The 24,678-nt window shown below is 44.7% G+C and overlaps 1 protein-coding gene across 5 annotated transcripts in view; it reads right to left on the bottom strand.

Annotated features, from left to right (window-relative positions):
- The window catches only part of ncor2 (nuclear receptor corepressor 2), an 87,086-nt gene that overhangs the window by 8,202 nt on the left and 54,206 nt on the right, over positions 1 to 24,678 (bottom strand). The window contains exons 16-38 of one of the 5 annotated variants that reach the window (XM_083912458.1): positions 23,700 to 23,860; positions 22,584 to 22,646; positions 17,304 to 17,446; positions 16,988 to 17,126; positions 15,590 to 16,016; positions 13,512 to 13,632; positions 12,658 to 12,925; positions 11,753 to 11,800; positions 11,245 to 11,415; positions 10,946 to 11,082; positions 10,398 to 10,497; positions 10,161 to 10,271; positions 9,268 to 9,371; positions 6,772 to 6,922; positions 6,444 to 6,593; positions 6,219 to 6,311; positions 4,973 to 5,530; positions 4,650 to 4,853; positions 4,159 to 4,410; positions 2,805 to 2,957; positions 2,423 to 2,695; positions 2,114 to 2,297; positions 1,583 to 1,965 (exon numbers count right to left, since the gene is read on the bottom strand). In XM_083912458.1, the coding sequence (XP_083768584.1) occupies positions 1,583 to 1,965; positions 2,114 to 2,297; positions 2,423 to 2,695; positions 2,805 to 2,957; positions 4,159 to 4,410; positions 4,650 to 4,853; positions 4,973 to 5,530; positions 6,219 to 6,311; positions 6,444 to 6,593; positions 6,772 to 6,922; positions 9,268 to 9,371; positions 10,161 to 10,271; positions 10,398 to 10,497; positions 10,946 to 11,082; positions 11,245 to 11,415; positions 11,753 to 11,800; positions 12,658 to 12,925; positions 13,512 to 13,632; positions 15,590 to 16,016; positions 16,988 to 17,126; positions 17,304 to 17,446; positions 22,584 to 22,646; positions 23,700 to 23,860 (4,394 nt within the window). The remainder of the gene's footprint in view (positions 1 to 1,582; positions 1,966 to 2,113; positions 2,298 to 2,422; positions 2,696 to 2,804; positions 2,958 to 4,158; positions 4,411 to 4,649; positions 4,854 to 4,972; positions 5,531 to 6,218; positions 6,312 to 6,443; positions 6,594 to 6,771; positions 6,923 to 9,267; positions 9,372 to 10,160; positions 10,272 to 10,397; positions 10,498 to 10,945; positions 11,083 to 11,244; positions 11,416 to 11,752; positions 11,801 to 12,657; positions 12,926 to 13,511; positions 13,633 to 15,589; positions 16,017 to 16,987; positions 17,127 to 17,303; positions 17,447 to 22,583; positions 22,647 to 23,699; positions 23,861 to 24,678) is intronic. The other 4 variants (XM_083912459.1, XM_083912460.1, XM_083912461.1 and 1 more) reach the window with 4 other exon arrangements.

Below are 24,678 nucleotides of genomic sequence, written 5' to 3'. Positions count from 1 at the left end.
TTGAGCGCGGGGAGCAGGACTGACTCCCAGAGGGTACGGACGAGTCCCCCAGGGGGACAGAATGCTGTGTTTTTTGTTGTTAGCTAGCAACGACAGAAGAGACTCATGAGGGTTCGTTTCAACAAAAGCTTACAATCGCCTGCATATCCCTTGTGGTCCTATCTGATGTGTTGTGAATGCATGCCAACATGAACGTGATGCTGTCCTATCAATAACACCGTCACACTTGTGGTCTTGTCTGTTTTGAACGGCATGCTTCCTGTATACTTCTGCGCATACGAGATGTTTTTTTTTCTTAACTCACAACACTCATTTGAACTCAGCATGCACTTGTCACTCGCCCTATAGACTTGTAATATACGGTACATGTGACACATCGCTCTACGGCAGAAAAAAACACAGCAAAATCACATTCCAAATGACGGACAAACTCCCAGAGGCTTGATTGAGAGAGATGTGTTGAGCGTAGTGAAAATAAAAAAAAAAATCAGCATAAATTACAGTGAGCCATAAATAAGAACATGCAGAGATTTGGGGGGCAGAAGCTGCAGTACCCCCCTCCCTCTGAATGGCTGAAAGTCTTTTTCACATCATTCCCATTTCCCAACCTTGTCTTGTGCAACACCGGTGCTCTCTAGGACCCCAGGGAGTCAGTTTGGTGGCCGGTAAGGCTTTCGGTGATGTTTAATGAAAGGGACTGTAATACCAATTCTCTATTCCCCTTTAAAGTCATCTGGGTTACATGTGGTCATTAAGTAGTGCCCAGCACAATGTGCCTCCACTAGGTCCGAGCCTCTACAGGAAAGGCTTGCAGTAGTGAAGTGGAGCCACCACATGTATCAAGTGTTTAAATTACAGGCAGTCTCATTTACCATGGGATATAAAATCCTCCTGCAGTGACTATCCTTTTTAAGTGTCTAAAATATTCTTGTCATGCTCACTTGCATGTGGTGAAGTATTCTGTTTAAAGTAAGCAGCCGAATGGGAGGGAGGAGGGGTGCCACATGTTAAATTCAAGTCACATCCTCTACAAAAAGAAAATGAAAATAAGCAGCAAAGGATGCTCTGCCTTAATGTCCCACCAACTTCAGCTATCTTAAAATTACACCTTAAAGGACACCTAGGATCTTCTTCATGGAAAATTAAATGTGTCGAGTTGTTAACCATTAAGATTTTTTTTCAATGCAGGGTTATAAACTGCCTCGTCTAATTTAATCTCAGCTAGTCACGTCCAATTTGGACGGGCTCGAGGTTTAGTTTTCCAGAGGGCACCCTTGGTGGTCTTTAAGTCTGTACAGAAAACTAATAATAAAACTGGAAAAACGAAAAAAGTATAGCATTGAAGGGAAAAAAATGTAAATGAATTGGGCTGATTTGATAATGCCAACCACCACAGCGTGCAATAGGCCACAGATTGACGGGGAGGGTCTGGGTGATGAGGGGGACCCTGGGATCCAGAGCGTCTTACCATCAGTGGCGCTGCTGGCAACAAGCGAGCCCGTCTCTGCCATCCCCGTTTCACAAGAAATTTGACGCATAATAATCGCGTTTATGAAGTTGGCCGCAGTCATGGTGGTCTTACCGAGTGCTCGGAGCTCTTGTTCCTGAATGGACATCGCTTTGTTTTGAGTCTTTTCCCTACTAGGTGTACCGCTTTCTCCACGGCCAGGAGGGTTATCCGACTGGGGAGGCAGCAGGTGCTGGGGCCGGCCTGAAGCCGAGGGATAGGAACCTGGGTACATTCCTCCTGGGCTGGGGCAGGACAGCTTGGGGTCAGATTTACTGGAGGGCCCGTGCTGATCCTGCACGTGCTTGGGCAGACCACCTCTGTTTTTGACTCCATCGCGACTCTGCTCTTTGACCCCACTTGAGTCCATGGCAGGTGGGTAGGCTTCAGGGGGCATACCTGTCCTTTGGAGGAGGCCAGGGTAACCTTGGTAGCGGGCCTGTCCTGAGGACATGGACCTGGCAGGCCAAACAAAACATGCTTAGTAAACAAGACAATCGTTTTCCTTGCTGTTCTTACGAGAAATAAACTCAGGCTAATATCCTGGTTTTCTCATAATTTAAAAAAAACAACAAAAAAAAAAACAAGAACTGAAATGCAATTTACCGAAACACAGATGAGCTGGAGTGTTCGCTGACAGAAAGACTCTTGCCCCCAGTGTTGTGCAGGACACTGGGCCTCTGCTGAACATTCTCCTGGGTGCGAGGGGACACTGGGGAGTGCTGGTGGCTATAAGGTTGGGAGGAAGGTCTCACGCTGCTGCTACTGCTTGCCAAGCTGTGTTCTGTACCTGAGAGGGACACACAGATTAATTTAATTTCACAAATGCATTACTCTTTCTTTAAACTGCATTTGTGCAGCCAGTATATTACTTTTTACATGTAAATAAAAATGAAAAAACACTTTTATCCACACCTGGTCGCCAGATGGGGGCGTGCTCCACATTTCCAAGAGATCCGCCCTTCTCTCTGTCTCGATCTCTATCTCGGTCTCTGTCTCTGTCCCGGTCCCTTTCCCTTTCACGGTCTCTCTCCCGTTCTCTTTCTCTGTCGCGTTCACGCTCCCTCTCTCGCTCCCGCTCTCTGTCTCTCTCTCGGTCCCTCTCCCTCTCTCTGTCACGTTCACGGTCTCTTTCACGCTCACGCTCTGAAGATGTGCCTTGCATCTTGTTTATGTGTGAGGACCCAACTGTACAGAAAAAGGGAAAGAGATAATAAATAAAAAGTATTAAAAAAAACAATAGAGGGGCAACACATTTAATATGTTGGTGAGTTTCTATGAGTGAATTGAATTGTACCAGGTGAGATGGGCGAGGTGGTGTAAGGCCTGCCAGGGAAGGTGGCGCTCCCCCCGGGGATGTAGGTGATGCGATCCATTGGGGAGCCGGATGCCCCTGCAGAGGGAGGGACCAGGACAGGTAAGTGGGGCACCTGAGAAAGATCGATGATCCCTGGGGGACAAAAAGAAGAGAAGGGTAAAGAAAATGTGATAGTTGGTCCAGGTGTGTTCTGGTTTAGAGGGGAACACTATCATCTAGCGCTTGTCCATATCAACATTTCCTTTGAGATTTTTTTATAGGTTATATTAGAATGTGAAGAAAACAAAAACATGATTTGTGTCTCTTAAATAATCACTTATGAATAAATACTCGTTGGATCTGATTAGATTATGCACTTCTAGTTTGTTAATGTTTGCTTCTTCATTACATTATTGTATACTGAAAACCAAACTCACTCAAGGCTCCCTCACAGACTCAGCTTGCAAACTATACCATGCCTGTCGGGGGAGCTCACACTTTTACTCATTTGCTTTATGTCAACACATCTAACATATAATGATCAATTAATGACAATAACAATGGTGATATTGCGTCCAGAATAGCATTGGTACTGGTCTCTTTAAGTGAATTAGTGATGAATAACCCTCAGGCATGAATCATACATCCATTATAGCCGGATTTTATGCACGATCCATGATGATAAAGATACAGAAAAATAGAAAGGCATGGCAAAAAAAGCATATTGTCAGTATTTTAGAGACCCCCCCCTTCCCAAAAAAGAAGAATTTCATGTTTCAAATCATGTTTTCAGGGGAGCTCATCTTATTAAGAGTCCCCCGGCTCCCCTGCTGAACGCTGCTGATATATTTGATGCTTTGCCAGTAAAAATTTTCCTTCTCCAGCAGCTCCTTATTACCTTTACCTTAACTGCTGCTTAATGCAGCACACCAGATGATGACAAATGCCACCAAATCCGGGCATGCAACACGCAGATACAAATCAGATCCAAGAGAGTATAACAATGGTCACAGAAAAATGTATTCCGTATCAATAAAGCTGAATCCATCATTGTTACAATCACTTTAGAGAAAACCACAATGCAATATCGGTGGATAATGCATTCTCAGGGATTTCTGAGCACTTCATGTTTCAGACTATAGGTGGTTCCATTATTGGAAGAAATTCAGGAAACATGAACACTGATGTTGTTTACTAATATTAGAAGCACTAACAAGCTCCATTTTTAGGTAAAGCATACTTGCTGTCTGTTCTGGGTAAGTTAACAGTTATTCTAACGTAAATAGATTCAACAGCCAATGTGAACAACCAAAATTTAAGTGAAAGTGAGAGTTGTGAGGTGAGTTAGCCTTACCACGTGGGGCTGCAGAGTAGGGCATAGGAAGGGGCTGGTCTCGTGGAGTAAGGCCCCTCAGCAGGTCTGAGCGCTGGGCAGCCATGGCAGCAGCTGCAGGCCACTGGTGCATCTGCTGGGAGGTGATGTAGTCATTGAGCAGCGTCTGACGGTTCTCCAGGGCCGCAGTGTCAGGAAAGCCACGGATGAGGTAGGGGTATGGATGAGGGTACGCCGGGTTGGGCGCTAGGTGGCGAGGCAAGTAGTAGGCTGCTGTGTATGAGAGTAAAAAACGCCTGTTAGGAAGTGTCTGTCATTTGTGGCATCTTTCTCCCTCTACTGTTTTGTTTCCCCTGCCTGATTATTAGAACATAGTCTCTGGTGACTTCACATAATTCCCAGCCAAACTCAACCCAAACTCGATTTAGCAGAGGTCTGATCGGGTCAGAATAACACCGGAGAGGGAACATGTTCTGACATTTTTTTCAGTTTTAACTTGACTGCAGCTGTACCTGGGTCAATGGGAATGCCCCGAGGCAGCGACGCAGGATCGAAGGCTATGGGGATTTGACGGTAAACGTCTGCAGCCCCAAGATTCTGCAGCAGACGCTCATAGGTCTGTTGATCTGGAACACCTGGAAGTGGTGATTTGGTGGCACTCATTTCCCTGGGGGTAGGTGTGGCTTTACGCTCCTGAGGAGGATTCTTACTGGAGCCTGGAGTGTAAACAAGGAAACAAAAGAATTTCATGTATGGTCTTCGTGGGGTGGAGGGTGAACTATCTTGTTCCAAAAATATTCAGCTGTTCTGAATGTATGACATACAGTATACCTACCATCATGCTGCCTTTGGCTTGCCTCCCTGGACAGAGGGGAGCCACGATGTGAAGGCCCAGGGTAAGGGGCTCTTAAGTTGCCTTTGTCTTCGTAGCCCACTGGACTGTGATGGGCCTTTCCTCCCTGCTCTGACCCGAGTGTAAGGGGAGAAGAGCGGGCTATAGGGCTAGCTGTACTAACCACTGCGCTGGGCCGTCCTTTTGGCGCCTCTTCGTAGCGCCCCCTGTCGGCGCGCATCTCCAGGTGGGAGGGTGCATTGTGGTAGGAACGTGGTGAACTGGCTATGATTGAGCGTACATCATGGCGTTTCCCCGAACCAGCTGCCTCCTGCTTCATGGGTGTTCCCTGCATGCCCTCCTTGGCAGGCTGTCTGAGCTCCTCCCTGGGAATGAGATGGATGGAGCGCCCAGGCTCCTTCACCGTAGGCACCATGGCCTCTCGGCCCTTCATTGGGTCGGAAAGTGAACCAGGCCCACGAGGTGGGGAGCCTTCTCTCTTCATCTGCTTGGCCTCCCTCCTCAGATAGCCATCCTGAGGGTCCAGATGACGAGGTATACCTGAAATCACATTAAAATCATGTCAATCTTATTTATCGTCAAACAAGAGTACGAAGCATATTTCAGTTATTACCCAGAATTTAGACAGAAGAGAACTGAGAAATGGAGAAACATACAGGAGAGACATGAAGAAAGGTTTTGATAGGGTTATGTGAGCTCAGCTGAACCAACAGGGGCTCTAAGAACAGCTTCATCCATGACTATCTCTGGGCAAGATGAGGCAAGATGGTTATCTAACTTTAATGCTATCAGATGCATAAATATGAATATCAACATGAAAGTACTCCTGCCAGCGGGTGAGTTCTGGTAAACTGGCACAATATATTTCTTCAAAACGAAAAAAAAAAGAAAATGCTATCTTTGGCTGCAGCTCTGCTTTGTGAGCACTGGGAGTACAGACCGATGAAGAGAGAGCACAATGAGTGAGTACATTCAGGAAAAACACAGAGAATTCAATGGCACACAACATTCAACAACACTATGTTGCAAAGAGGATACATTTACATTCAGTTCAAAGACTTTATTTGCTCTCTGTCCTATTGTGTCACTTGCTCATGCTTATAACCTTGCATACTTCAGGAAGAAAAGTCTCCCAGCAGAAGGAAAAAGCAGTTGGATCTAAAATGAATACAGTTCTAAAAAGAACAGAAAATCATGCTCATATCTTAAGATTGAGGCGTCATCCTACCTTGTGAGATGGAGCCACGGATGTGATGAGGATCCTTGTAAGGTGTGTGGTGCGGACTGTCCCTATCATGAGGCATGGCTCGAACGATCAGACCTGAGGTGGGGGGAGAAGTGCGATATAAGAGAACTGTAAATTATTTCATCAGTAATGAGAGTTGAATGTGATTAAACAAGGGTGAAATGGGATTTTATGCAGTGATAGAGGGTTAAGGGGGGCATCTCTTACCTTCACAGTTGGCAGCAGACAGTGAATCCCTCATTGGCAGTCCTCTAGAGATGCCTCCCTCCATAATGTCATAAGGACGCTTCAAGCCTAGAATCTCCCCAGACTGCCCGGGGCCTCGGCCCTCATCTTTAGGGGTCTGAGAAGGTGGGCCTACAAATGACAGAGATGTTACTATAATAAGGTAATCAATAACTCTTCATTTAGAGAGATTTAGAATGATCTAATAATTTGAACAAATGGCTCGAGGAGCAGTATAGTGCTTGCACGTTGAACTCAACCATTCCAGATCTTAGTCTAAAATATATTGCAGCCTAGCTGATGTACTCACGGTCATAGGTAAGAATGTGCGCACTGATGCCCTCATAGACCACATGGCCTTTAGACAGCGCCTCATCACGTTCCCTCTCCGCTCGGCTGGCGCTGTCTTCTGTGATCAGACGGGTTATGGTTCCCTTATACAGCACATCAGCTGGTGTCCCCTGTGGCAAAGAGAGGAGACGAACCTGCACGTTATCATCTCAGTGTGCAGCAGTGTCAGATTTGACTGATTGGTTTTATTTTATGATTTAAAAAGTAAAATAAAAACACTGCGCAGAAGTAATTACGTATATTGAAAATCTAAGAGGATAAAAAAAAAAAAAACAAGCCCAAAGGCTCATTTCCGTTGTGGTCCTCCAGACTGAACACTTCACAAAATTAAACACAAACAAAACAACAGGTGCAGACAATACAATCAATAACTAAATAACAGACAGTCATCCAAGCAATGTAGCACTACCAAAAGGTGCCTCCTTGTAGCTAACTGCGCAGGCTATCCGCTACCAACAACAATGCCCACATAGTGCGTTGAATGGATAACTGTGAAATCCACAGAGAGTAATAAACTATAATGTTGAACAGATTTCACTAAATAGTCAATTCTGTTACACTGCCTTCATTAGGGAAGAGCACTATCTGTACTTAGTATTTCCATCCACTGTAGTTTTTCCACTTCATATTTATGACACAGTGTAAATTGTTGTATATTGTATATAGTATATTCTCTATTCTTATTTTTTTATTTTTATCTTCTATTTTATTTTTAATTATCTTTGTTTACCTTATGTAAACTAAGGGTCTGTGTTGTCTGTGTCTGTGTTGTAAGCTACTGCTCATGTGAATTTCCCCGCTGTGGGATCAATAAAGTCTATTCTATTCTATTCTATTCTATCATGAAACTTTACAGTGGGTAAAATAGGCTTCCCAAAGCCCACAACCAACACTATGAAAACAGACCTGGATGTAACTGGAGCCCACTTTAATGCAAAAATGTGTTGCGTACAAAACCTCTATTGTGTGTCTGGAACTGTTTGTTTGTGTTTGTGCAGAACGTGGTGGTGGCAGATAACAGTGATTCAAATTAATAAATAAACAAACAAAAACAGACACAGCCGTGAAATACAAAGTAGTACTCTCTGAAGAAGCGGAGGTGCAACAATAGATGACAACAGGCTTTGTTTAAACCTTGACTCACATTGCTCATACCCTAAGTGTTAGTCATGTTTCTACACTGCTTGAGCGCAAGGGTGGGCGGTTGAGTAGGAGACACAGTAGTGCCCGGGATCACATTTCTTGTCTATTGGTTGCAGCTCTTCCAAGAAGATGCTACTAAAGGTTGGAGGCTAGAATAGTAGGGTTCTGTGTAATGGGGGGGTATGTTTACAGGATCAAATGACATGGACCAAAGCAGTCCTCATCTGCTCCAAAGAAAGTGCAACATGTTATATCTGAATGCTAATCTATCTGCAAACTAAACAGACAAATGAGCTGTCCCTCTGGCACAGATTATGCTTTATCACTTTCACATTCTCCTTACTAATCTATCATGGCAGATAACAACCTCCTCAACACCCGTTTCCTCTTGTATGCCAGTTGGATGTGATATTACAGTGAGCATATCAATGACTGGGTTTAGCCAGAGTCTAGAGTAAATAGATAAGTAAAGTGAAGAAGAGACGCGGTACAGGGTGTACCTGTTGCTAAGGTGACAGGGCCACTCTGAGCTTTGGTTATGTTAAATTAGGAGCGCGGGTTGCTGTGCACCAGCCATATTTGCTGCTACTATCATGAACCTTAACACAGATTAACATAGAGTCAGTTTCAGTTCACTATTTACACCCATCAGCCTCTGGACAAAGCAAATCACATTAACCTGAGTGTGCCGCTCCTGCACAGTGATCTGAGGGGAAGCACTGAGCCAAATATCACCTTATATATTATAACGAGTCTCAACTTAACCTACACAATGACTCATTCACAGTGGTTCAATTTGAAACTGAGTTATTTAAATTCATTTCAGAAGGTTGTTCAGAGGTTCTCCAAATAAAAGGGGAAGAGAGGTGTTTGGCAGTTGTCTGTCGTAATGCAGTCAGTGTTAAACACTGTCAGCAGAATATTCATAACGCTCTCACAGTGCCACACCCAACACAGCAATTATAAAATTGCCCATATGGGACATTCTGTTACAGTGAGAGTAAAAGCACAGTGGAAGTTGATTATCTCTAGATTACACCAGTTCCCCAAAATTGTAAACAGATAGGACACTAAAGCACTACAAATTAATTCCTAAATAATTAGCTCTCAAACATATCAAAATTGGATTGACTGAACTATTTTTAATGTGGGTCTACTTTAAATTAAGTGTACACTGTGAAAAAAAGTATCCACAGCAAAACCCTATTGTCAGAGAGAGTTAAAAGCTTGACTGGGACGTTCCTCACTCTTCATCACTTTAGGGTTGTTGCCTTAAGGGTGTAGACTCAGCACTGAGGTGGTCTGGGCTCACCTGAGTAATGGAGCCCCCTCGGTAGGTGATCGAGGAATCTGGATGCATTCTGGTCCCTGGGATGCCCTTAGTGATACTACCACCCTGAACAGCTGGAATAGAACCTGTAAATAAAGTCAGAAGAAAAAACAGTATTAAGAGCAGTTAAAGTTGAACCCAATCTAGGCAATATTTAGGAATAAAGGCAAAAGGTTTGACAATGTTTGCTGTGAGCATGGCAGGAATCAAAGCATATGCCACAGGTTGTCCTGATCACTGTTTTCTATCTTAAATGTATTTACAGCATTTTTTACAACTCCAATATTCAATCTAAACACTGTCTACTGATGTAAGAGTGGAAGCATGGCTTTATTAGGTCCTCCAAATATATTTTTAAAAGGCAGGAATTACAGCGGAGTTTGCATCTAGTAGCTTTGCACCCATGGATTTGGGCACTTTCTCTCATTCTTCACATCCTCTCAGGCTTTGTCAGATTAGATGAGCTTCAGTGAGCTCAACTTCCCACCGATTTTCAATTGAGTTTTAAGTTTAGCCTGGGCCACTCAAGTGCATTCAGGGAGCTGTCCCAAAGTCACTCCGGTGTGGTCCTTGCTGTGTGTCTCAGGTCACTGTCATGCTGAGGAGGTTAATCTTTTCAGCATGACAAAGCTGAACAAAAGATGTGGGAAAACTCATGATTTGACTTTGTTATTAGAGGCTGTATGGCATTTTGATTGATATAATCAGTTTCAAATAAATCTGGGAAGCAACAAAACCTGGGGGGGATCTGTTTTCATAGATGCATGGTTTTTTTACCCACTACACAGGACAAGAAACCTTAAGAAGCAACGTTACAGTACCAGTTTACTGTATATGAAAATCAAACAAATGACAAGACAAGATGAGCCACCCACCACGTCCAGCAGCACTATCATGAGGCGACCCCTGGGCTGATAGGTTGTCACCTTGAGAGGAGGAGCTGCGAGGGGACAATTGTTCCTGCTTTATCACAGGGAAAGGACCTCCTGTATCATTTGGGAAAAGGAAGGGAAAATCAGAAAATGCTATATATATGGAGATGCTTCAGACCATAATATCAGTTGTGATGGTAGTGGTAGAAGTGTGCACTAGTCTCTCCACACTTTACTCACCAACTTTCCTCTGATCCATCCAAGATAACCCCATCTGTGTGGGGGTCATCTTCCCATGGTCCAACCCATGAGCTGGGCTGTGCAACTGCACTGGGGTACCCTGAAGAAACAAGTATTTGATCATAATGGTGATAAACAGTATCATTGCTCTAGCGTAGAAATGATTTGTCTTTCTTTTTTTTTTAAACCCATGCTGTAATGTTTTACGTAGGAAATATCCAAGTGTGCTACTAAGGTTACATTAAAAAAAAACAATTCCATGGTTTCTTTAGTCCAACTGTGACTACAGCTGCTTTCACACCGCGTGCGGTAACTCGCCGCCTCCAGTTATTTCAACGAATGGCAGGTGGCAGAGGAGAAGTGGTTTTGTCCACAGCGGAGGAGGTATGAAGCAGTTACTGTCCACATGGACGAGCATAAATTTTGCTGTGATCTAGAGTTCTTTGGAAAACGCTCTTGAAGGTAGGCAGTTGACAGGGCAGTTGCCACGTGACGGTGTGACAACAGCTTTAGTAAAAGCCTTAGTTTTCATTTGTGTGGTGCCATACCTGTGTGATGGAGCCTCCTGGCTTGGTGGAGGAAATGAGTGGCGGAGGCTCTGGCATCGTGAGGGGCCTCACTGCTGCTAGCCTTCCACTGTCTTGTGGCAGATTAGGGAGTGAGGGGTGGCCTGTTTGCTGGAACGCTGGATGGCCGGAGAGATTATGAGATTGAGATTTGACAATTTGCTTTTTGTCAGAGGGAGAAGTGATTACTGTAAAGTTCCCGTAATGGAAAATATTATACATATTACAACGGAGGCTTGTTTCAAGTATAAGGAGCGGACAGGACAAAGAAAAGGACTCACCGTTAAAGTGGAGCTGTTGGAGGTGCTGTTCGTGACTGATCTTGGCCATGTCTCGTGGGGACATGGGGTAGGGGGAGAGAACTGGTCGACCCAAGTTGGAGGTCCTCAGGTCATCGGGGCCCTGTGCCTGCTTCTTGCCTTCTCCGTGAGGAGAGAAAGCCCGTGACTTTTCTGCAACAACATTATAGCTGTCAGGAGGAGACAGGACCCAAGAACAGAACTCAGCTAAACCTCCACTACTCCAAGAAGCTCTCCTTCAGCTGCCACTCACTGTTGTCAACAACATCAGCACCAATGTCATTGTTGTCTATGAGCACATAGAATCCCTCACGCTACTTCCCAGCCAGGGTGATATCACCACTAGATTAATACGCCAACATACACAACAAGCCACTGCTAATATTTATTGTAATGTACACACAGTAAAATCCAATAGAGGAGGTGATCACCCTACAGAGTGGTTAAGGTGTAATTAATAAGGGAATGGTGTGGCAAGGGGTGAACCTACTTAATCCCTGCAGGAGGGTCAGTAACCACCTCTCGTTGCCTTCCAGCTCTGAAGGGACACAAACACACCACAGATCATCGCATCCTCACAGATTTTTCTCTCTCACACAAAAACATGCACGAACTGCTTAAACTTATTACCATTACCACATGGTGTGATTTTAGTATTCACCAACAGCCAAATGCTAGTCAATAGTATCTACAATGTAGCTTGTAAATATTTCTACACCTGCCTCTGTGTCAGGCACTGCATAAAGAGCACTTTACGCTTTTGCCCCTTTTCCAAATATACATGAAAAAGTGGTTTGCTGTACTTTGGAGTTCACAGCTGCTGTGGCCAATCTTACACTGTGCTCTCAGAGATTCACATTCCACACGCTCACAGCAAGTGCACTGAACTAGACTATATTCCCTTCTGGGTCAATAGCAATACCAGATCATTTATCTGTTCCCTCTCCATGAGTGTCCCAGAAACACTCGAATACCCTAAACACTAGAGAACACAGACTCAAGGTTAGAGCATGTAGCAAGGAGCAACTAAGTAAAACTAGATCAAATGCTACTAAAACTGCATTATATGAAGCACTTTCATTAACCTCCATTTTCTTTTTAAAATTTCATGATTCCTCATTTACGGTGCAATGTACCATGTTATACAGCCTGCAGAAAAGTAATATTAAGGATCATACAGAGAGAAAATGATGGCATGGGGAAAAAAAACCAATGCTGGAAAGTGTGAGAGGTGTTACTCTACTTGTAACTTTAGCAGCTTCAATCCTATACTTCTCTGAATACTATCCAACTGGTGTAGTATTGATGTGATTGGTGACTTAACAGATTTATCAGCTACTTGAGTCTAAAAGCAACAAAAGGTAATTTTCTTTGTCATGACAGACGTGTGCGTACCATCCTTGTCGCTAGTGGAGGGGCTGCGTGGGCGAATACGAGGACTGCTGCTGCGAAGAGCCTCCCTGTCTCTGTCTGCTTGCATCGTGTAAGGCTGCTGTTTGCCTGGCTGGCCTGAAAGCTGCTGCTGCTGCAGCATTTTGACCTCCTGAGAGGACTCCCCGTGAGCCATGGTGATCTGTTGCTGATACAATGCCAGGGCATGTGGGGGCAGCACTGCCTTGCCACCTCCACTCCGCTGACTGCCCTGCATGGAGGCTTCTGGCATCTAAACACAGGATGAGGAGAAAAGAGGTTTATAATCAAACCACACACATATAATACAAGCCCACTCCTACCTGGCATTTGACATATGGTTAGCCACATACAGTATCTGATAAACATGTTAGCTAATAAAGATCTCTTATTTCTGGCTGAGCTAACATTTCCCCTAATGCCTGGGATCTAATTTCTCCTCCACAAAGCAATCTATCCCATCATCCTCCATCTGGCTGGCTTATTTTATACAAACATGACTTAACAATTCCACCTGCTATACTGTTATCTCTGTAAGCAGAGAGACAGGGATAGTATTGATACCACTGTATGTGTGTGTGTGTGTGTGTGTGTGTGTGTGTGTGTGTGTGTGTGTGTGTGTGTGTGTGTGTGTGTGTGTGTGTGTGTGTGTGTGTGTGTGTGCGCATGTGCGACAGGGGCATAGAGAGAGAGAGATGGGAAAATCAGTTTTCTGTAACACAGCCTGGGTCAAAGACATTTTCCGAGTCGCGGAAAGCTGAAATGAGCTTCAACTACTGAGGTGATGTTTGAGAGGAAACAAACACACAATGTAATACAAAGTTGAATCTAAGACTCACAATAGGGGGTATAGCAGCAGCTCTCTGCTTGAGCTGTTTCAGGTCCATGGGCTTTTGCAGTGCGGCGGATATGACCCCATCATGAGCGTAGTTCAGTAGACTTGGCCGTGGAGCAGTCATTCTACATACACAGACAGAGAGACAGAAATAAGTTAGTGCTTTCTCTGATTGGCTTTACCGGCTTTAGTCCAAACAACATCAAAATTTCATGTAGAAAAAATGAAAACACTTCAAGAGGGCAGAGGTTATGATTTCGCTTCCATCCCACATGCCTACCTATCGATTCCCACAGGAGTCACAGGCACAAATCCTCATTCACTAAACAAGGTAGAGTGTGTGTGTGTGTGTGTGTGTGTGTGTGTGTGTGTGTGTGTGTGTGTGTGTTGGGGGGGATACACTGATCAGCCACAACATTAAAACCCATCTGCCAATATTGTCAAAATCCCCCTTGTGCCCCCAAAACAGCTATGACCCGTCGAGGCATGGACTCCACGAGACCTCTGAAGGAGTCCTTTGGCTTCTGTCACCGAGATGTTGGCAGTAGATCAATTAAGTCTTGTAAGTTGTGAGGTAGGGCCTCATTGGATCTGACTTGTTTTTCCAGCACATCCCATAGCTGCTCGCTTGGCTTGAGATCTGGGGAACTTCGAGGCAAAGTCAACACCATGAACTCTCTGTCCCTCTCTATGTCCCTTAAACCATTCCTGAATAATTCTTGCAGTGTGGCAGCGCACATATTCCTGTTGAAAGAGGCAAATGCATCTGGGAATACTGTTGCCTTCCAGGTAAGGTACTTGGTCTGCACACACAGCTTGCCTTCCTCCCATGGTGCATCATTGAAATGTGTAAAAGAAAACATGATTCATCATAACAGCCCCCTTCTTCCATTGCTCCATGGTTCAGTTCTGAGCAATTGAAGGCACTTAATTGATTGAAGTGGGGGACAGCAGGGCACTGTGACTTTTCTATGGTTACACAGCCCCAACCGCTTTTGTAGGTGCTAACCACTGCATACCAGGAACAGCCCCCAAGACCTGCTGTTTCAGAGATGCTTTGACCTAATCGTCTAGCAAACACAAATTGGCCCTTGTCACAGTCGCTCAGATCATCATCATGCCTGCCCATCTTTCCTGCTTTCCAACACATCACTTCAAGAACTGACTGCTGCCTAATATATCCCACCCCTTGGCAGGTGCCATTGTAACGACAATCAATGTTATTCCCTTCACCTGTCAGTGGTTTTAATGTTGTGGCGGCTTGGTGTATATGAGCATTGACAGAGCCTAAGATTGGGGACAAAATACATATATGTCTGGCACATCTGTTGAAAGCACACAACATACTCAAAAAATTATAGAGACACACACTTTGATGCACAACAGGACAAAAGTGGGTATACACATGCATGCATGCACGCACACACACACACACACACACTCATTGCCTTTGTTTGCTTTGGCAGAGAGGGAAGCTTTTCCCCCAGCTCTGCCAGTACATGCAGTCTGCTGTCATGGAAAAAATTGAACAAATACCGTGCAAACAAGACTAATCACTCCTCCCACGCACTTTGACACCCATTTCTTGTAGCCTCATTCACAGACACACACAGACACACACGGACAAACACACATGTATATGTATGTATATGTGTGTATATATACATATACGGTTAATATATATTCTCATTCAAACAATGTACAAATAAAATCTGTTGTTGATAGAAAGGCACAACCTGTGGTGTACACACAAATGGCTTGCCAAATATGGCTTCCCTGCCGTACAGTGTAGCTAGGCAACTAATAACACATCAAAACCCTTGCTGCCTATTTTCTGATGTCTGCTGTGGTAGACCAAAGAAGCAGGACACCTGGTAAACCACACACTAAAACCAGAAGGTCTTTGCTACTAATAATCTCTAGCAGGCCCAGTGATGTCATTGATTAAAAAAGGAAAAAATACTATCACTTCACAAAATATATTGTTTTTAATCTAAAAAGATGGGGAATTCCTGTTCTTTGCATTTTAAAAAAACCCTGAGAAAATCTAATTCCACTATATGTCTTGCAACAAACACTTACCTGTTCTTTTCTGTGTTATCCGTCTCCTCCACTTCATCAGCACTGCAAGTAGCACTAGAGTCACTGTCCCCATGGGAACCTTTGGGCCCATGGTCCTTCTTGGAGCTCTTGGTGGAGCTTTTGACTTCCTCCATTTCTGCCGTAGGAGGTTTTTTGTCTGTGGCATCGCTGGGCGGTGATGGCTGCAGCTGCTCTTTGCTGGGCTCCCCTATCTCAGTCTTTATCTCCTGCTTGATGGCCGATTCTGCATCTTCCTTCACTGGAGGTTTCTCATCCCCTGCCTGGCCCATGTCAGAGCCGGACGCCTCCTTTTCCCCGGGGGTGGAGCTGGCCTTCGACCTGCCCGAGCCTTCCTCCTTAGCCTTGCTGTCCTCTGATGAGTGTGGCGAGGGCAAGCTCTCTGTGTCAGAGCTGTTGTTGGCTCCACCTGGCAGGGGCAGAGGACAAAAGGAAACGCAGATCAGAACACTGGGCTTACACTTAAAATCATGTTACATCTCCTTGTCCTTTTTCTTTCATCTTTCCCCCCCCATCTTTTTCTGCTAAACCTGATTCGTCCCAGTGCCAGTCTTCTACCTAATCAGGTTTCACTGTACAATAAAGGAGGAACACAAAACCAATTGGATGATGGACGTAATCCCCTGGGGCTTCTGCAGTATACACAGTCTACTTCCATCAACAAACTACAGCAGGATGTTCAGGATGCGTTTATATATATGTCATTGCAGAACATGATTCTTCAAGCTAACAGGGAGCTACTCAAAGAGTTTCGCTGTTACATTATAATATATACACGCATTTTATGAGGTATACCTGCACAATCTAATGCAATCCATTACAACAGCTCAACCATAGATTTGCCATTAAAATGATTATATTGTTCAGTTTTGATTGACACTGTCAGAGAGGTATCAATTTAACTATGTGTGTTATTGAGGCTTCAGTTTGCAGTTGTTCAGAATATGTGAAACCCTCAATACAATGCAGTCCAGCACAACACCACCACTAACTACAACTTTGATAACAAACATATACTTGAATTAACACCTCTCGGAAAGTTTTAATAACTGGCTATTACAGGGTTCATTAAAAAGGTAGAAATTGTGGTAGATCTATTATATTGGATCGTATTAAACTATATAGGTGTCCAGGGATGGCTGAAATTATCTATCCCTGCAAAGGCATCCATTTAGCTCTACTCAGTACATACGACAGTATAATTACAGATCCGCAGCAACAAGCAAGATTCTAATCTTACTTGTGCTGCTACAGACCTACATAAAACACTTTACTACTGTAAAGCTACTTTATACCAAAAACAGCAATCTATTTTAATCAGTAAAAGATCCATAATGTTTTCTTTTGGCAACCAGCATGTAGCTCTTGTGAGCGGTGTACCTTCTCCATCTTCAGGGGCCTCCTCTTCATTGCCACTGGCTCCTGAACCTTCCATCTCCTCCTCCTCTGCTGTATATGGGGCACTGGTCTCTTCATTCTGCTGGGCTTTGCCCCTACGACGGGCCTTTCTCTCCTTCTCCTGGGTCAAAACAAACACTCACTAAATAAAAACAGCCTAGGGAACAAAAATCTTTGGATCCCGAAGAAAAACAGACACAATCGTATACTTTGGTTGTGCACGAAAACCACGAATGGCTTCACTTTGTCAGTATCAAGAGGAGCGAATATGTCTCACGCAAACTGCCCCTGTGCTTACCGATTTCATTTTATGCTGCTGGAGAATCTCATCCAGTTTCTGCCTCTTCTTGTAGTTAAAGTAGAAGTTCTTGCACTGTGACACGGTTTTTGATCCCACCATCTTGGCGATGGCGGACCAATTCCTACCATACTGGAGAAGGCCTGGAATTAATAGATGGACAGGCAGAGAGATTAGGATAGGACAGGAACAAAGACAGCCAGACAAATACATTGTTTAACATGGGGTAACTACATCTCTACTTCATTTCAAAGGATGCTCTCTATGTAGTTGTAAAAAATGTACAGTAAGCTGTGCAAAGTGCTCTTAATGCAACGATTGTAAACGTAATGGTTGTTTTGATTTATATACCATAATTAATATCAACAGCCACACTCTCTTCAAGTGGAAGTGTCTGTTAAGTCAATAACCATAAACATCTGTCTCTATACAGCTGTCAAATTAGTAGTACAGTCTGGGAGTTTAGTTGACAATGCAACATAGTGCAGCAGTGTGGCTTGATGCCATATGCGTCCTAAGCAGAGACACAGAGGGAGATACAGAGGGAAGGAGAAAGAGAGAGGTGTTGTTGGCTGAACCATCAGTCATTTCAGTGACATCACCAACTCTCCCAACTGGGGTCACTGTGTGTCATATTCTGACTGACTTTGATGTGACCCAGTTCCAAGAAGCCCTGGTCCTTTACTCAGTCAACCACATGATTGTGCCTTACACAAGAGTCTACATGCACCCGCCGGGCCAGAGCTGTGATAGATCAACCTGTCATGAAACACGCACATACACAAGCATTCAGTGCATGTGTGCTAAAAGGAGAGCAGTAGAGAGCAGTCGGTGTCTAAGTGCAAGTGAGTGAGAAAGACGGATAGCGTAGAATTTGCTCCGGTGTTTCCCCACCTGGGACTGCTGTTAGCTAAAGGCAGCTCATTAACAGTGTGTGTTGTAAGAGGCTTAGCTTACACCACCCACTTGTTTCCTGTGCCAGCCTGACAGGTCCTGGCAACAGGACAGCCTCTCAAAAGGTTGTGTAGAGGGGTGGGTGGGTTGTTATTAACCGGCACAGAGCCAACACCTCCTCGGATAACCTTGGACATGGGTTCAGAGGTCTCTGCATCTCATCACTTAATGGAGGCAAAAGGACAAGCAAAACGAAAGGACAGCCTTTTTACAGTCCTGTCAATTAATTTCTCATATTAATCAGAACGACTGATACCAACAGTATCAGTAATAACTGGTAAATTAAATAAATCAAGGCTGGCCTATTAGTGGTTTACAAGTTTGACTTATACTTAGGGTATTATTCACGAGATGTGTACAGAGACACTCAAAACAAAGATATGAGGATACATATAAACATGTCACCCAACGTATGAAAAAGTATACAAAAAAGTTACACATATCTACTGATGAAAAACTAACAATGGGCTGGAAAAGTTGTGCAGATCCAGCAGTTGTGAGAAGACATATAATATTCACTGGGATGCTGTGAATTTATTATTGCCAGTATAAAAAGAACTACCATAACAAGCAATTGTAATCTTCAAGTCTGAGCTGCTGGTATCTAAAAGCAGCTGCGCACCTACAACCTGTCAAGTGTTAAAGTGGAAGAGGTTTTTCAGCTGAAATATTCATCGCTGCCACTAAAAGGCATTGCTAGGAAAGCTTTTCCGAGGAAGAAAAGAAAACCGACCAGCCTCGCTCCAAGATGACTGAGACACATGACCCACCTATTAACCTTTTACAGCCGTCTCACGAGAGGGGAGGAGGGGGGCAGACTTCCCTACAAGTCAGACACTCTCCAGAGCGCACACACAAACATGCGCATGCTCAGTGGCATAATATCACGCACACATTCAAACAAGACAAACAGTTTGCTGCACCCACTGAACCTGAAGCAGTAACATTGTGATTAATTTACTAAAAGTCAAAGGTCACGTTGTTATGACCTCTAGCTACATATATTCCATATGGAAGCGTACAAAGCACAATCCTAAGCAGCTCTGGTTGACTCTGGGCCTTAGTTGTGGAGAAACACACATGGAACAAACAACCAATCAGCAGCAGCGATACTGAAGCAGGTGGTAGTCTCACAACCAATCAGGACACTGTATTTCCATTAGCTCCTCCCAGAGAAAGTCCAATCAACACCTGGTGCAGCCAGAAAGTGGCTGTTCCTGTCTGTCACATGCCTGTCACTCCAGCCGTCGTATCGTGGCCCTGGGGTGGATAACAGAATCAGACGGTCTGATCTCCAAAGAGCTGACCGGGAAGCTCTTCAGGGCTGGGCCTTCCGATCCAGAGCAGAGGAGATGAAAACAGCTCAGACTCTGCGCCCTTCCTGCCAGCTGGCTTGATACTTGAGCCGGTGTCAGGTTGACATACTCCGAAACAGCACATGCTCCTGGCCTCTCCCCTGCTTCCCCTCTCACTCTGTCCTCTGTGCTTCGGTGAGTGCTGGTCTGTTCTTCTCTGCCGTGTCTCTCCCCAATGGCGGTCGTCTGGGAAGACTTCCACAGGAAAGTGGGACTGTGGGGCGGTGCTATGTGCTCAGCCTCTCTCTCCCCTCATCTGATCTCTCCTCTATCTCTCTTTTTTTTCCCTTCCTCACGCTCTAAGTCGGTCCGTCCCTCCCCCTACCTCAGTCTGCCAGCAGGCATCGCGGCACGCACACACACACACGCACACTAACGCATGAGTGAATACACACTCACTCGAACCCTCCCTCCCTCTCTCTCTCTCTCTCTCTCTCTTTCTCTCTCTCTCTCTCTCTCTCTCTGTCTCTCTTGTTAATACTCTTGCACACAGACGCAAACACACACTCAGGCAGTCCCAGAGTAAACAGAGAGCAGGGAGAGGGAGAGGGAGAGAGAAGCCCGGAGAGAGAGGAAAGATATAGAGAGAGAGAGCACAGCCACTGAGTCAGAGAGACAATGGAGAAAAGGAAAGGATACAGAAGTGGAGAGTAAGCAAAGAGAGAAGAGGGGGGAGAAGGGGGGGTGGGGGTGTTGATGTTGATACCATGAGAAAGCATAAAGGCTTTCACATTTTTCCTGACTGACCCGCTTTTCATCTTGAATGTGACCTCTCTCCAGTCTATAACAACACAGAGTGAGGGGAGAGACAAAGTGAGTGGGGGAAAGAGGCGCTTGCCAAATCTTCCACAGCTCTTGCCAATCTGGGCCGCTGCCATCTCCCATCCGAGGGAGAAGGACAGAACGAGAGACGGAGATACAGCGGAGGATCAAGACAGAAAAGATAATAATGGCATTCTCTACCTGCTGCTCCTTTGAATGGGTTCTTCCAGCAAGCAGAGCAGGGGCCATTATCCAGCTGCCTGCCTGCCCACACCCAAGCACAGCCTGCCAGATTAGTGCACTTACATAAACGCCAAGCCAAGAAGGGCGCACATACAAAAACACACACAGCTTGGACCAAGTGCACACAGACGCAACATTTTGCTACACATTTCTTGCACACACACAGGCAGGGAGAACTTGTGGGTTTAAGAGAGAGGCTGGCTTTCCAAAGACTGGCCATCCCTTGTATGAGATACCAGTCTTTATGAGCAGTGAAGACAAAAGTGATCTATCTCCGAGTGTAGCCATGCCATCCTCCTAGGTAGCGGTGGCTGACGCTGCCATGCAAGAATGCTGATGTCCTGCCAGGCACTATAAATGCCATTATTCAGATCTGTTTAGCTCAAGGGGATAAACACATTAGCATCAGGACACCTAAGCCTCTTTATAACATCAAAACATATACATGTCAAGCATCTGAAAGGGAGAACACCTTGACAAGCTTATTCAATACTACAAGGAAATGTAGTGTGTGTGTGTGTGTGGGGGGGGGGGGGGGGGGGGGTCTTGGAGTGTCTGAGTTCTTGAAAGGGGATTCCCTTTTGGCAGGTGTGGGGGTGGTTGTTAGAACTGATGAAAAATGGCAAGAGCAGCTCCTCCTCTTCGGCCCTAAGGACTGTAGCTGGGGCTCTGTGGTTGTGGTTACATAAGTCCTTCATAGAAGCCCTGCTCCCACCAAGCTGCCAGGCTAATCCTTTGGGATGGAGAGCCCCACTAATCCCACTGCAGGAGAATGGAACTGAAGACATTAACTAGGATTACTACACAGGACTGTGTTCAAGCCAGGCCAGCGCCAGTTATCGCAAAATAACCCCTTAACACACAAACCTGCAGTCATACGCATACCCAAATTGCAGCGGACACACACACACACGCACACAGGATGAGACAGATTTGATGAACAATGACCAAATGTGGTTTCAATACCACACACAAGCTGCAGATAGCCGCTTGCAAGAGGCACTTCATCTGCCGTTGATTACAAGGGAGGATAGGTTAAATTAGTCAGAAGCAGAACTGAGAGTCACACAGAGCAAGATGACACATCATCTACAAATGACCACAAAGCAGCCGCCTTGCAGTGAAATTGGGTCGAGTCAACTGCAGAAAGCCGGACTTGACGTTACAAAGATGGTGCTAAGCCACCTAAGACCAAGATTCTAAAACTACTAAATCTATAAAAAGAAGCACTTAAATACACAGCTGAGTTTGACTTTTGGCAATGTAAGTAGTCATGGCAAAGATATTTATAAATGCCTGCAACGCCCATTACCTTTTCTGGGAACATCTAAATCTAGTCTTTTTTTAAATACCCCAACAGATAAGAACCAGATCGGACACTTAATCTGGTGCAACAGATCAGTAGGGAATCCTTATCTAAAGAGTAGTGCGCATTAGAAACCACTGAAAATGAGGAGCTCATATCAGTAACATAGACTCATGGACTCTGCACACCAAACACTGTCAAACACACTCACACAGAGCGCGAGTGCCAGGAAAATGGGCACAATGTCAGCGACCTCTGTGAATCAGCCATAGGCTTCTTGGTAGTCTTCAGTGAGAGATAATAAACAGGTTGAGTTAATGACTGCTGCATTTGCAGGGGCTGGCTGATAAGAGGCAGACTTTACAGCCTGCTTGATAAAAAAGACAGGCCGCCTTGACCCACTGAGACAGGGAAATGGCTCCAAAGAGCAGCAGACCCAGTCCAGGCAGAATGACACACGAACAGACACAACCTAGCAGCACGTGGCAGTTGCTGCTGCACTAACAGGAAGTCGCAGCCGCATCACTTGTCTACGCTTTCAAAAAAATACAATGCTTGAGCTGCTGCTTCTGTTCTTTCCTGTGGCAACTCTATTATAATACACAGAAACTGGAATTAAGTAACACTTTATGGGGAGAGGAAAGCTTTACTCTGCATTACCTTTTTTGGCAGTTTCCATCTCTTCTTCAGTCCAGCGAGAGCTCTCATTCATCTCCAGATTGGCTGTTGAAAAAAAAATAGAGAACCACCAAGTTAGAGAAGGCGGGAGGAGGGGGGAGTGGGCAGTTGTCACAAAGTCAGTTGGGGAGTGACTGACAAGAGGAAAGGAAGGAGAGAGAGAAATTAGAGAAGAAAAAAAAAGAATAAGCGGGTAGGGGGCAGGGTAGCCTGTGCTGCTTGCCAGTGAGGCACTGCAGTATGGGTCGCTAGGGACTGTTTGTTTTAGATGGAGGAAGCAGGAAATCCAAGGAGAGAAGTCAGTTAATGATTATAGACATAACAACTGGCTTCTTTCCCTGCACAGCCCATAAGCCAGGCCGACCCTGGCCCTGCCTGGCAGACAGCGGAGCGGGAGCCTGTGCTTCTGTGTCCTCTATATGGACCCGTGAAGGGCACTGTGAGCCAGCTAGCACTTCTGCCAGCAGGGGAATAAACAGAGCCCCTACAGCCCCAGTCACCTGGGGATTCCCTGTGACTAAACCTGTGCTGCAGGAGCGACGGCAGCATATACACGCAACTGCTGAAACATCAAAAATCCCTGATAGCCTGCAGCAAGAGTGTTAGTGTGTGCATGCCTGACTTGCCATCTGTGAGGAAACAAAGAGCTAATGGGGGGGACACTGCTGACACAGTGAATATTTTGTCCTCAAATAATACTTTTGTCTTTTGCAAACAGATGGGATTTTAAACTACACACATGCAGACACAGTTTTTGCACTGTTTTTATTTCTTATGTCATTTCTGAGTGTCACTTAGGCAAAAAAGTGACTGCAAGACAGCAAGAGTGTGAAGAAGTGAATGAAGACAAAAGGAACAACAGTGCACTCTTGTGGTGTGGGACTGGAGGCCAAAACTAGATCAAAGGTGAGTCAATCCTGCTTGTTTGTAGTGAAATATGTACCGTATATCTGTTGTGTAATTACTCCTGACAGGTGTACAATTATTTTGTCCTACTTATTGCTTTTAGCCATTTTAGTTTTCTTAGTTTTGAAATAAGAGGTTGACCGATAATGCATGATTGAATCTCAAAATAACACTGGTGCAGCGGAGACTGACCTAGCTCATTGTTTAGTGGTGGGGTGGTTGTCTCCTCCACTTCACTGGTCATCGAGCGGGTGATGCGGCCCTTGCGGCGCCCCTGGCTGTTGGCTGTGCGTCGACCCTTGAAAGCCACAGTGGGCTCTTTGTCCTCTGCATCTTCTCCAGAGGTGTCATCCCTGTGTTTGAGAAATGTCAACACAGTCAGCACGGGAAACACAGGATGTTTGAAGGAGTACACGTGATGGGTCACAGAGATCTACACACAGTCCCCTAATTGTTGGGCAGCATTACAGGACCTATAATAATTTAGACAAAAATGTAATGCATTTATTCCCAAATAAACAAATATTCTCAGTCCAACTGAGCATGTGTTTCACCCATAGGTTTCACCGCTGATGACTTCATGTCTATGAGACAGCCTGGTGATATTTAAACTCCATATCCAAACAAATACAATCCCTCTCAGAATCAGAATCTATATAATATATAATCGATATGACAATATGATATGACAAGGGCTATAATTACTGAACTGGTATAAGCTGATGTGAATGTACAAAGCATCACATTTAATTGGAATGGAGTCGATGAAACAGGACTAGATGAAACAATCCCCCCAACCATTCAGAGGATTGTTTCATCGGGTCCTAAAACTTAACCTAATGCAGAGGTTGCAACACAAAATGTGTCACTGATGGTGTACATTATGGGATATCATTAAAAATCCTAAAGATATATTATATAGCGTTTAGGAATTGTAAAAGAAACAAGTGTAGGGAGATCTCACTAGTGAAATAATATAGATACATTCTTTTCTAAGATGCAAATAAAGGCCATGCTGCTATTCAGACAGTCCCACAAAAGTAACTAAAAAACTCCGTCCATCATGTCCATTATGCTATTTGGCCTCAACTGTGCACTGGCTTTAATACTACAAACAAAGTTGAAAACACAAACTTTAAAGACAAAATGTAAACGTGTTTACAGACGATAC

This window comes from Echiichthys vipera (assembly GCF_963691815.1).
Source record: "Echiichthys vipera genome assembly, chromosome: 4".
NCBI classification, from domain to species: Eukaryota; Metazoa; Chordata; class Actinopteri; order Perciformes; family Trachinidae; genus Echiichthys; species Echiichthys vipera.
This window is presented reverse-complemented; position numbering and strand designations above follow the sequence as displayed.